Source organism: Neovison vison, chromosome 4 (assembly GCF_020171115.1).
Source record: "Neovison vison isolate M4711 chromosome 4, ASM_NN_V1, whole genome shotgun sequence".
Classification (NCBI taxonomy): domain Eukaryota; kingdom Metazoa; phylum Chordata; class Mammalia; order Carnivora; family Mustelidae; genus Neogale; species Neogale vison.
The window spans coordinates 155,488,454-155,500,317 of NC_058094.1; the positions used below are offsets into that span (position 1 = coordinate 155,488,454).

At 39.1% G+C, this 11,864-nt stretch overlaps 1 protein-coding gene across 2 annotated transcripts in view; it reads right to left on the reverse strand.

Moving 5' to 3' along the window:
- Positions 1-8,868, reverse strand: part of ABCB1 (ATP binding cassette subfamily B member 1) — a 106,174-nt gene extending 97,306 nt beyond the window's left edge. For both annotated transcript variants that reach the window (XM_044245944.1, XM_044245946.1), the window contains exons 1-3: positions 8,665-8,868; positions 8,166-8,236; positions 2,502-2,553 (exon numbers count right to left, since the gene is read on the reverse strand). In XM_044245944.1, coding sequence (XP_044101879.1) covers positions 2,502-2,553; positions 8,166-8,230 — 117 coding nt within the window. In that variant the 5' untranslated portion in view covers positions 8,231-8,236; positions 8,665-8,868. The remainder of the gene's footprint in view (positions 1-2,501; positions 2,554-8,165; positions 8,237-8,664) is intronic.
- Positions 8,869-11,864: the final 2,996 nt, after the last annotated feature.

An 11,864-nucleotide genomic window follows, 5' to 3' on the forward strand; every position in this document is an offset into this window, starting at 1 on the left:
AATTTAAGTGTGACTCCACTGGGCAAAGACTCAGGGGAGCTTATGCCAGTTTCTCCTGGACTTCTGCCTCACTCTTTCCTTTTCCCCTTTTGATTTTGCTTTGTATCCTTTTGCTTTAATAAATCTTAGCCATGAGTATTACAAGTAGGACAATGTGCTGAGTTCTGAGAGTCTCTCTTCTGAGTGAATCATTGAACCTGGGCTTTTGGGGGGCCCTGACACATGAGTTTTTGTCTTAGCTGATAACATCAGCACTATACTGTGAAAAGTTCTGAATGTGTCCTCATGTCTTTAAGTTTTACATACAAGCTCAGTTCAGTTTTCTGTGTCAGCTCCTCAGGAAAAAGACATGAGGAAAAGCCACATAAATAATAAAACTCTTCCTCAAAAGGCTTGCAGTATATTCCTTCTATGCTATCTTGAGCAATGTGATTGAGAACATGAACTTCACAGGTCTGAATCCTGGTCCTGTTGTGTACCGGGTGGGCAAGCTAGTATGTCTGGACTCAGTTCCTTTACCTGTAAGATTAGAATAATAGTAGTATGTATCTCAAAGGGAGTTGTAACAGTTAAATGAGTTTTATGTACTTAGGACAACACATGACATATAGTATTGTATGTGCTGTTATTCCCTCACACTTAAACTCCAGATTTTTTTCTTCGGTGGCTTAAATTGTATGGATAGTATTACCTCTCTATATTAGATTTATTAGATTTTCTTTTTTTAAAAGATTTTATTTTTTATTTGACACAGAAAGAGACAATGAGAGAGGGAACACAAGCAGGGGGAGTGGGAGAGAGAGAAGCAGGCTCCCCATTGAGCAGGGAGCCCGATGTGGGGCTGGATCCCAGGACCCTGGGATCATGACCTGAGCTGAAGGCAGACGCTTAATGACTATGCCACTCTGGAGTCCCTAGACCTGTTAGATTTTCTAAAATGAGACTTTTTTTTTTTAAGATTTTATTTATTTGACAGACAGAGATCACAAGTAGGCAGAAAGACAGGCAGAGAGAGAGGAAGGGAAGCAGGCTCCCAGCCAAGCAGAAAGCCCAGTGCGGGGCTGGATCCCAGGACCCTGGGATCATGACCTGAGCCGAAGGCAGAGGCTTTAACCCACTGAGCCACCCAGGCGCCCCAAAAATGAGACTTTTTTTTTTAATTAAAGCTACAAATAATAAAAACTAAACCACAAAAGACAGAAACATTTTGGTCTCAAAATGACAAAACAAATTAAATCTTGGGAATAAACCATATATATATGTACTGTATATATATATATATATACACACACACACACACACACACACACATACATATATATAGACCTTTTAACATAAAAGATTCTTTTAATAAATAAGAATGAAGTATAAAACAAAAACTGCCCCTTGGTCACCTGAGTAGTCTTTTTTTTTTTTTAAGATTTATTTATTTTAGAGAAAAAGAGAGGGCAAGTATGCATGAGCAGGGGAGGGGCAGAGGGAGAGGGAGAAAAGAATCCCAAGCAGACTCCGAGCTGAGCATGGAGCCCAACATAGGGTTCAATCCCAAGGGCCTGAGATCATGAACCTGAGCTGAAATAAAGAATCAGACACTTAACCTACTGAACCACTTGGGCACCCCCCCACTGAGTGTCTTTTTAAGAATGACCCAAACATATAGTTTCATTCTCAAAATATTCCAAAGAAAGGAGAGATAGGACAAAAGGTGAAACCATAGCCAGAGCAACTTTATGGCAAGAAGATGACCATGTAAGATTTTATAGTCAATTTGCTAATATCTGCTTTATAAGATAGCCTACACCTCCCTCACCACCAACTTTTAAAAAACATCTGATGTTTTATGACTGAATTAGAAGTATGCACTCACTGTCAGACTTCATTTGTTCAGTAGTGTTACAGGTTCTTGGGAAAGAATAAAAGAAGGACCCAGGGAGAGAGAGACCATCACCACAGCTTTAAATCCCGGTCTTATTCTAAATCTGACACAAGAAAAATTCTAAGCAATGACCATGCAACCAGAAAATGAGATGAAGAATTTTATAAAGGTTTTCAAATTAGAGATTATTATTCAGCACAGAGAAATGATGACAGGTACTAGGTTCATAGTCATAAATAATGCATTGCTAACTTCTATTTTTTGGGTGCCTCAGACTTGGACCTCAAATCTGCCAGAATTTGAGAGCCACTGATGACAAGGAAACTTGTATCCTGTTAGAACCACACTCTACCTAGTGGCTGAGACCAATCACAGGAAAAGTGCTTGCATAGATAACAGACCAGAAGCCACATAAAAAAATTAGCAGAACACTGAAATGTAGGCCAAGAATAGTGGCTGTTGAGGCTCAACCATAATACGACATGATTGGCATTCCACTGAAAACAAGCTAACTTAAACCTACTCATTTTGCCTCTATTATTATTATACCAGATGAAATATCTCTTTTCTAGGGAAGAAATCAAATTTCCAAAGCAATTCGATCACTAAGTAAATTCAGACTCACCATTGCAAATGTACTGACAGTTGGTTTCTTTTCTTTCTTCTCATCTTTTTTACTGAAAAATAGTAATAGGATTACACAAAACTATTAAAATTACATAAATCTTAAAATGACCAAATGAACATAGATCTTATATTTAATGACAAATAGGACAAAGAAACACATCTATATTATTCCATAAAACCATATGTTAATAGTATGATCCCATTTATGAAGTTTAAAAATATTTACATGTATTCTAGAAATCTGTATATGTGATGATCACTGGGTATTGAGATTTCTATCAAAATATTTTCTTCTTTGTACCTTTGGTATTTCCTAATTTTTTATGATGAATATACAGACATACAACTTTTGCAATTATTAAAAATAATACTAGGGTGCTTGGGAGGCTTGGATGGTTAAACATCTGCTTTTGGCTCAGGTTATAATCCCGAGGTCCTGGAATCAAGCCCCGTGTTGGGCTGCCTGCTCAATGGGGAGTCTGCTTCTCCCTCTCCCTCTGCCCCACCCTCCTGCTGGTGCTCTTTCTCTCAAACGAAGAAAACCTTTAAAAATAGTAAGAACATAAGAGAACGTACCGTTTTCATTCTACAGTCTCCAATTTACAATGGTTTGACTTTTGGATGCTGAGAAAGGGTTATGCATTCAATAGAAACTCTGCTTCCGGTAAGAAGCTGGATGTTTTCCCTGAGCTAGCAATATGCAGTACAGCACTCTCTCTTGATGCTGGGCAGAAGCAGTGACCGACAGCTCTCCGTCAGCCATGAGATCATAAGGGTAAACAACCCATACACTTAAAACCATTCTGTACCCATACAACCATGCTGTTTTTCAGTACAGTATTCAATAAATTACATGAGATATTCAACACTTTGTTACAAAATTGGCCTTGCATTAGATGATTTTGCCCAACTACAGGCTAATGTAAGTGTTCTCAGCACATGTAGGGTGGGCTAGGCTAAACTATGATGTTCAATAGGTTAGGTGTATGAAAGGCATTTTCAACTTACAATATTTTTAACTAACAAAATGGGGCTGGGGGAAATACCTAAGTTAAGGAAGACCTGTAATTATTCTATCATATTCTCCAGAGTTATCATATTCTCCAGAGTTAATTCTCTTAATCATTATCTAAGCAATGCTAGCCGTAGATACTCTATCTACATACTACCCACATATTATCTTCAATCTTTCTACGAATGGAGAGTGGTGGCAATCAGAAGCTGGGCATAAACTAACCTAAGAAGAAAGGTAATTAAATCATTCTCTCTCAGTCAATCTAATTCTGAAAGGAAATCTGGAGCCCTAAATGTACCATTAAGGCAATAAATTCAATCTAGAAAAGCTATGATCAAAAAAGATGGTCTGTAAACTGTCAGAAAGCTGTCCTCAGGAATAAGAAGGCTGATTATTACTTTGAGCCCAGATTCAAATGACTCTAGCTATAAGCTGTTTTCTGCTCTGTGTAACAGCCACCTAGAACATGAAAGCCAGCTGACCGAAAGCAGCCTCTGCCTCTTTATTTTCATATGTACAAACTAAAGACTATTCCAGAGAAGAATCACATGATTTTTATACAGATTTTCAAGTTCAAAAGTAAATTCGTCTTTGTCTTTGTTCTTTACGCTAAGCAAGGTCAAAGAATTGAAGAGACTTCTAAAGGAAAAAAAAAAATCCACAGCTTACTCCATATTTGGCTTTAAAGTGATGTTAGACGGACATGAAAACACACAAAATACACAAACATAACTCTTCAGAATTGGTCCCACCCTATTCCCAATAAAGCATGGTTTCAGTTTTTCTGGAACCAGGATGAGAGGAAAAAAGCAGTCACACATAATTGAATTTTAGCTCCAAGCCTTTTATTTATTTTTTCATTCATTTAAAACTGCTCCTGCTCTAGAAATTTTATAATATTTCAAATACTGGCTAAGTAAACACTTCCCAAACACAATCTCATTTAATCTTATCTCAATCTCTGTGAGGCAGGCACATTTTTGTCCTCCTGTCAGAGCTGAGAAAGCTGCAGGTGAAGAGAGTTCAGGAACTTGCCCAAGGTCACACAGCTGGAACAAAGCCAAGTTTAAACGGAAAAGCCTGTCCCCTAAACACTAAGCTACTATTCAGGGCAACCTCAGATTTCTAGGATACTGCATTATATAAAAATACATTTCCACATTGATCTCTCATCTCTACTAGATCATTAATTTATCCTCATCAGCTTGAAACACAGGACTTATAAAAAGCTAGTCTCTTATCAGACCTTTAGAAATACATATAGTCCAAATGATACTATCACCCAACCAATATACATATTAGCAAAGCCACATGCTTCTTTTTAATTCCAAATTAGAACATATAGTTAAAAAAAAAAAAACTCACAGAACAAGAGATCAGATTTGTGATTATCAGAGGCTGACAGGGCGTGGAGACGAGAAGAATTTGATCCAAAGGTACAAAGAGAAGGCTGTCCCAGGGGTGTAAAGTACATCAGGATGAGTACAGTCAACAGTGCCATATGATACATAGGAAAGTTGTTATGAGTAGATCCTTAGAGTTCTAATCACAAACAGAAAAAAGTCTTTTTCGCTTTTTCTTTTTATTGTATGTGTATGAGATGCTAGATGTTAACTAAACATAGTGTGATAATCATTTCACAATATACATAAGTCACAACATAAAGCTGTATACCTTAAATTTACATAGTGCTGTATGTCAATTATATCTCAATAAGACTAGGGAAAAATATACAGTTATACCAAGAATAATTAAAACCAGTGATGATGAACACAGCTTAGTAAGAATTTTTCACCTAAAAAACCCACAGTTTTGTGTTAAAAGAAGTCTATAGGCAGGGTAAGAAGCAATAATAAAATGAAGGTATGAGCAGGCTCCAACACATTTCTTTACCATCTCCTTCCAGATAACCTCAGTACTTCTTACTCCAATATCCCTAAGTGGTTGAGTATTTTTTTAAAAAATATTTTATTTATTTGTTTGACAGAGAAAGACACAGCAAGAGAGGTAACACAAGTAGGGGCAGAGGGAGAGGGAGAAGCAGGCTCCCTGCTGAGCAGGGAAGCCCAACCTGAAGCCCAATCTTAGGACCCTGGGATCATGACCTGAGCCGAAGGCAGATGCTTAAGGACTGAGCCACCCAGGCGCCCCCCCCAAGTGGTTGTATATTAAGGACATAGTTCTTTAAGGTATCAAACAAAACAAACAACCTAAAAACAGAAAGGGCAATATCTTCCTTCCACTATGCAGAGTTTTTTTCTTTTTGTGTATATGAATATTTTCATTAAGAAAACTTTCAAACAGAAAAACTGAAAGAAAAAAAAAACACTGATAATGACTACCCACACAAAATTCACCTAGACTCAACAATTGTTCACATTTTGACCATACGTTCTTTATCTGTGTAAGTCAGTACACATTATCATCGTTAATATTTTGCTGAGCCATTTGAAAGTAACTTGTAAACATTGTGGCATTTCACATTTTCCTACCATTTTCACATTTCAGAAAATAGCAATTTTTATATCAACTAATATCCAATCTACTGTCAAATTTCCTAAGAATGTTTTCTATAGGTTTTTCCTTTTCTGATTTTGAACTTAGATATAATCGAGGTGCACATATTATATTGGATGGTTTTGTCTCTTTATCTCTTTATTTTTTTTAAAAGATTTATTTATTTGACAGACAGAGATCACAAGTGGGCAGAGAGGCAGGCACAGAGAGGGGGAAGCAGGCTCCCCGCTGAGCAGAGAGCCCGATGCAGGGCTCGATCCCCGGACTCTGAGATCATGACCCGAGCCAAAGGCAGAGGCTTTAGCCCACTGAGCCACCCAGGCACTCCAGTCTCTTTTTTTAAATCTAGAAGTCCTTCTGCTGCCTACAACCACATTGACTTTTTATAGTAGTAAGATGTCTTGTAGACTGATCTGCATCGGGATAGGTCAGTGTCAAACTGAGTCCCAATTGGGATGTGTGTAAGTATAAAATGCACAGCTGATTTGAGAACCTGGTATGAAAAAGAGAATGTAAACTGTATTATTAATAATTCTGATTACATATAGAAATATCTTAGATATTCCAGCTTCTTTAGAACATATCTTCAAAATTAATTTCACTTGTTTCTTTTTTAGTTTTCTAATGTTACTACTAGCAAATTAACAATTACAAATGGGGTTCACATTATATTTCTATTGGACAGCATCAGTCTAGAAGCTTGACAGGGTTCAGACCAAAATGTTTTTGCAAACATACTTCCCAGGTGGTGTCATGTCACTAACAGGGCTCCATTGAGTGATGCTAGGTCTGATCACTAGGTTAAGATTGCTAACTGCAAAAATCTCTCCACTGAAAATCCTCACTTTCTTTTTGCCTAGCAATCAGTTGGGATAATCATTAGATACAATTTTTCTCCAAATGGTTTGAGATCCATAACAACACTTGCCTGAGTCAGTGATAACAATGCAGGTTGCAATAAGTTAGCTGGCATTTTTCTACAAAAAATATTCCTTTATTCTCACTACCTTTTCCCACCTTTTTTGTTTTCCTCTTCATTTCAGAATTTTATTAAAGATTCATGGACTATACTGTATACAGTATTTCACAATCAAATACAGTGACCAGCTCTTGTGTTCTTTTTGAACAACAAAAATAGTCCAGGTTCATTTTTGTATGTGTCCCCCCATCCCAACATACATGGTTGTAATTAGCCATTTCTCCAGAGAGTACAGCTTCCACTTAGTGAGGAATAGTATTCAGAAACCAAGACCTGGCAATAAGTGTACTCACTGCTACTGTCCCCTTCAATGGATAGAAAGTCAACTATTTTAAAACTCGTGAGTTCATACTGAAGTACAGTTCAAATTTAATATTGTTGTTAAAACCTTCTTTGATGTCCCTACTTACATTTTTCTTTTACATTAAAAAGCTTCGTTTCTAATAATAATATACTTACTAACTTCTTTTAGTTTTTTTTTTTTTAATTATTACAATTTACAACTAAGAATGAACCTATGGAGCAAAATTTAAAATTTCCTGTATGGACACTGCACTGTGATCAAAATTTACTTAACATTTCCCTATGTGGTTCCATTACCAATGATTACACACGAGGCTAGTAGCTTCCTAGGTCCTGCAGTCTTCTTTTTTCAGAATTTATTCTACAAGTGTCAGATATGTATTTCCTTTAAAACAATAACAACATCATCAAAACCCCACGTTTAACACCTACACGTGGTTTTGGCTTTCTGTCCCATCTGCCATGCCACAAACATGCAATGTTTCTGTGACCAGAACGTTTATGTTTTACCGGAAGCAAAAGACTGGACCACGGAGCAGAGCGCAAGCAGCACATGTCCGGGGACGTGGGCGAGCAACAGCGCTCGTGAAGCAGAAAGTTCATGAACCACAGAAAAGGATGTGAGAGCAGTGGCGTGTCAGGGGCAGGAAGGCTGAGAAAGAAGCTCGCCAAGGCCGTGGGAATGTGTAAACGCAGTCCTCCACTCAGCCGGAGAACTTCTGCAGAAAAGCCATTTGCGTTTAAGGTTAAAAGTACCATCTTCTTTTATTTCAGAGCTGGAGACTAGAAATCCATCTCCCAAATTTCTCAAGCCACGCAACAGTATGAAAGTGAAACAAAGTGGCTACCTTTTTTTGCCCATTTTCAAGAAGTTCTTCTCTGCTCTTCCATTACGGTCACCTTCCGGATCCATTGTGACCTGAGGAGAAACCACAGGCCACCGGTCAGATGGGGAACCGGCAGGAGGTGGAGGTGACAATAGTCCACGCCGGCAGCTGGAGGGCGGCGGCGCATCCTGAACTTTGGCCGACGTCGCCGGGGCTCTCGGTCCGGGCTCCTCTCGCGGCGGTGATGTTGCCCCGCGCACCTGCGGCTGGCTGGGAAACCCGCTCTCCGGACCGCGCCGGCTCTTTGCGCTCAGAGCAGGGTAACCCAGTGCGCTTGGTAAGCGCGGAAGACTGCGGGCTGGGGTGCTCCAGGAACATCCCGGGGGACTTGCTAAGAGGAATCTTCCCCTCCCTCCTCTCCGAAGCCCTTCTCCCACGGGGACCCAACTCAGGAAATTGGGGAGCCCGACCCTTCCTGCGAACTTGTGCCCATCTGGCCCTCATCTTCGCGCGCCCCTACCTCGGGCTTTCCTTCGGACCATCCACCAAGATGACAATTTTGGAAGAAGAGAGATTGTAAAGGAAAGACCGGTCAGAGACGAACAATGGACTCGGCTTCTTAGAGCCGGGAGGAGCCGCTGCTTGAATGCGCCCGGGTTTCCTGCGTCCCTGGGAGTGAGGCGAGAGCTCACAGCCCACACCCTGGCGCTCCCTGCCCAACCAATCAGCCTCATCACTCCGGCTTGCCCTGGGCTGTGCTCGCCTTAATGCTGATTGCAAGACGAGTTACGTAAACAGGCTGGATTTGCAGGAGGAATGTCCTCTCCTTTCTCTTGCTCTTCAGTGGAAGAACTACAAGAGAAATGCGTATCAGCTGGATCATGGGGGACACTACACATTTACAGAGTGATATCTCTACATGTCTGCATAACGCTCCATATCCATGGAAATATTTATATTCATCAATTTCCAGTGAAACCCAATAACTTCCATGGGTCTCCAGTAGATAATAGAAATTTTCTTTGCCATTTCATCTAATACCGTTGATAAAACAATCTCCGACCTCGTCCATTCTGTAGTTAAGGCAAGTTAAACTTAGCTTTCTAGCAGCACCTGGAAAAAAGCCAGGTGAAAATTTTCTCCAAGTCTTTCATCACTATGTTTGGCGGTTTCTGAGGTGTAGCTGTTCATCTTTTATTTGAAGATAAATGGAAGGAGAGAGGAAGATTTTTGAAGTATGTAAATAGAAAACGGACATTTCTGAGTAAAATTAATATTTAGAATATGTGACCTTTTCAGGTTTTAGCCATCAGATCAATGCCCACATTTTCCCCAAGGCATTTCTAACCTGATATTTTAATTCGGATTATTTTTTTAAAGTATCGTACGTTAGCATATTACTTTAGTTGAAATCTAATTCCATATTTACTGCTACCGTTTAGTATTTTTTGTTGTCCACTGTTTTTTCCTCACTTTGATGAAAAGTAAGTGCAATCTTCAAAGGAAGAATTCATAAAGCAGTCTTAACTCGCATTAAGAGCTTTTCTTCTTATAAGCCTAGGGGAAATAAATGTTTTTGTCACCTTTACCCTTCATTCTCTGACCTACACCTGTGCCTCTCAGCCAGCTGCAAAAATTTAAAAGAAGAAAAACTTTATTTAATTGTGCTGTGTACTTAGTGCACTAGAGTACACCTATGCCTCTCAGCCAGATGCAAAAGTTTAAAAGAAGAAAACCTTTATTTAATTGCATAGTGTACTTTACCTTCTTTAAGAAAATCATACTTGAAAGCCCTAATTTTCTTTCCATCTTCTATTCCAAATATTCCGTGCCAGACTCCGGTTTCTCTTCAGATTGTATACATCTTTCGCCTTTTACCAAATATCCTCTGAATTGATTTTTTTTTTTCTTAGCCATACAGTCAAGTTTCTTTACAAGCTATAAGTTAGATTTTCTACCAGGCTACAAATTTTCTCTATGTTGTAATTGGATATGCATGTGACAGCAGGGGTTCACTGGCTAAAGGCCTATCACCAACCCTGTGGTCCACCTGGAGTAAATGTATAAAGCTTTCATCTTTTTCACATCCATTTTTAATTTGATTCATGACTCTGCTCTTTGTTTCCACTGTTGTTTTACTTTGTCCCAACTTCAGCTTATGTGGTCTTCTTATATTTTATGTATCCATGGAAATGGCCTTAAATCCTCCCTAAAACAATGCAGGATTTTTTTTTAAGTTTAATATTATGGTAATAATATGTCTACAGGCTTGAGCTTCAGGGGAAAACCTCTATCAAGAACATAAGTACTTTAAGGAATAGCCCAGAGAGTATATTTTTTAAATTATAAATTTTTTAAAAATTTTTAATCTAAATTCAATTTAGTCAACATATAGTATATTATTAGTTTTTTTATTTTTAAGTGTATTATTAACTTTAGGTGTAGAATTTAGTCCTACTAAATTCATCATTTGCATATGACACCCAGTGCTCATTACCTCAAGTGCCCTCCTTAATGCTCATCACCCAGTTACCCTTCCAGCTTCTCTCCAGCAACCCTGTTCCCTGTAGTTAAGAGTCTCTTATGGTTTGCCTCCCTCTTGTTTTTATATTATTTTATTTTTCCTTCTCTTCCCCTATGTTCTTCTGTATTGTTTCTTAAAGTCCACACATGAGTGAAATCATATGGTATTGTCTTTCTCTGACTAACTTCGCTCAGCGTGATACCTTCTAATTCCATCCACATCATTGCAAATGGCAAGATTTCATTCCTTTTGATGCCCGAGTAATATTCCATTTTATATATATGTCATACATAAAATCTCATATCTTAATCCATTCATCTGTTGATGGACATCCGTAGTCCAGAGAGTTTTTAACAAACCTCTCTTTTTCATATATCTTTGAGTTTTTTCACTCCACTGGCATGAAAATATAGATATACAATGTGATGGACCTAAAGCAAAGGACTATTCTAGCTACTTCTGAGCTGCAGTTTTGCCTTCTTTTTTTTTTTTAAAGATTTTATTTATTTATTTGACAGATCAGAAGTAGGCAGAGAGGCAGACAGAAAGAGAGAGAGGGGGAAGCAGGCTCCCTGCTGAGCAGAGAGCCCGATGCGGGGCTTGATCCCAGGACCCTGAGATCATGACCTGAGCCGAAGGCAGAGGCTTTAACCCACTGAGCCACCCAGGCACCCCCAGTTTTGCCTTCTTATAAGATTTTGACTCCTGTCAGGCATTTCTTCCCAGTACTCCTGGTAATATCTAATAGCTGAACTTGGCAGTTCCTTCTCAAGCTTCCTGGATTTCCAGTGAAACCCAAGTCTTCCCTCACCCAGCTTCAAACAAGCAGCTGTTTTTCCTTTTAGAAGCATGCCTCTCCATAATTCTGCACCTTCCTGTCCTCCACCGGCATGCAGTCCTTCCACCAGCTCATCTCTGTTCTCCCAGCACTCAGTGTTTGTGTCCCTGCACACCCTGTGGGATTAATAATACTGGCAAACATATACTAAGCACTGGCCATGTACCGGGAACTGCCCAAGCACTTGAAAAAGATAAACTTGTGGGATCATCACCAGAATCCTATAAAATAGGCACTATGACTTGTTGCTCCCATTTTACAGGGAAGAAATTGAGGTTTGTGTTATTTTCACATAGTTATCTGATTGGTAAGCAGCTGACCCAGCTCTGGAAAGCAGTCCAGCTACCCTAATTACCTC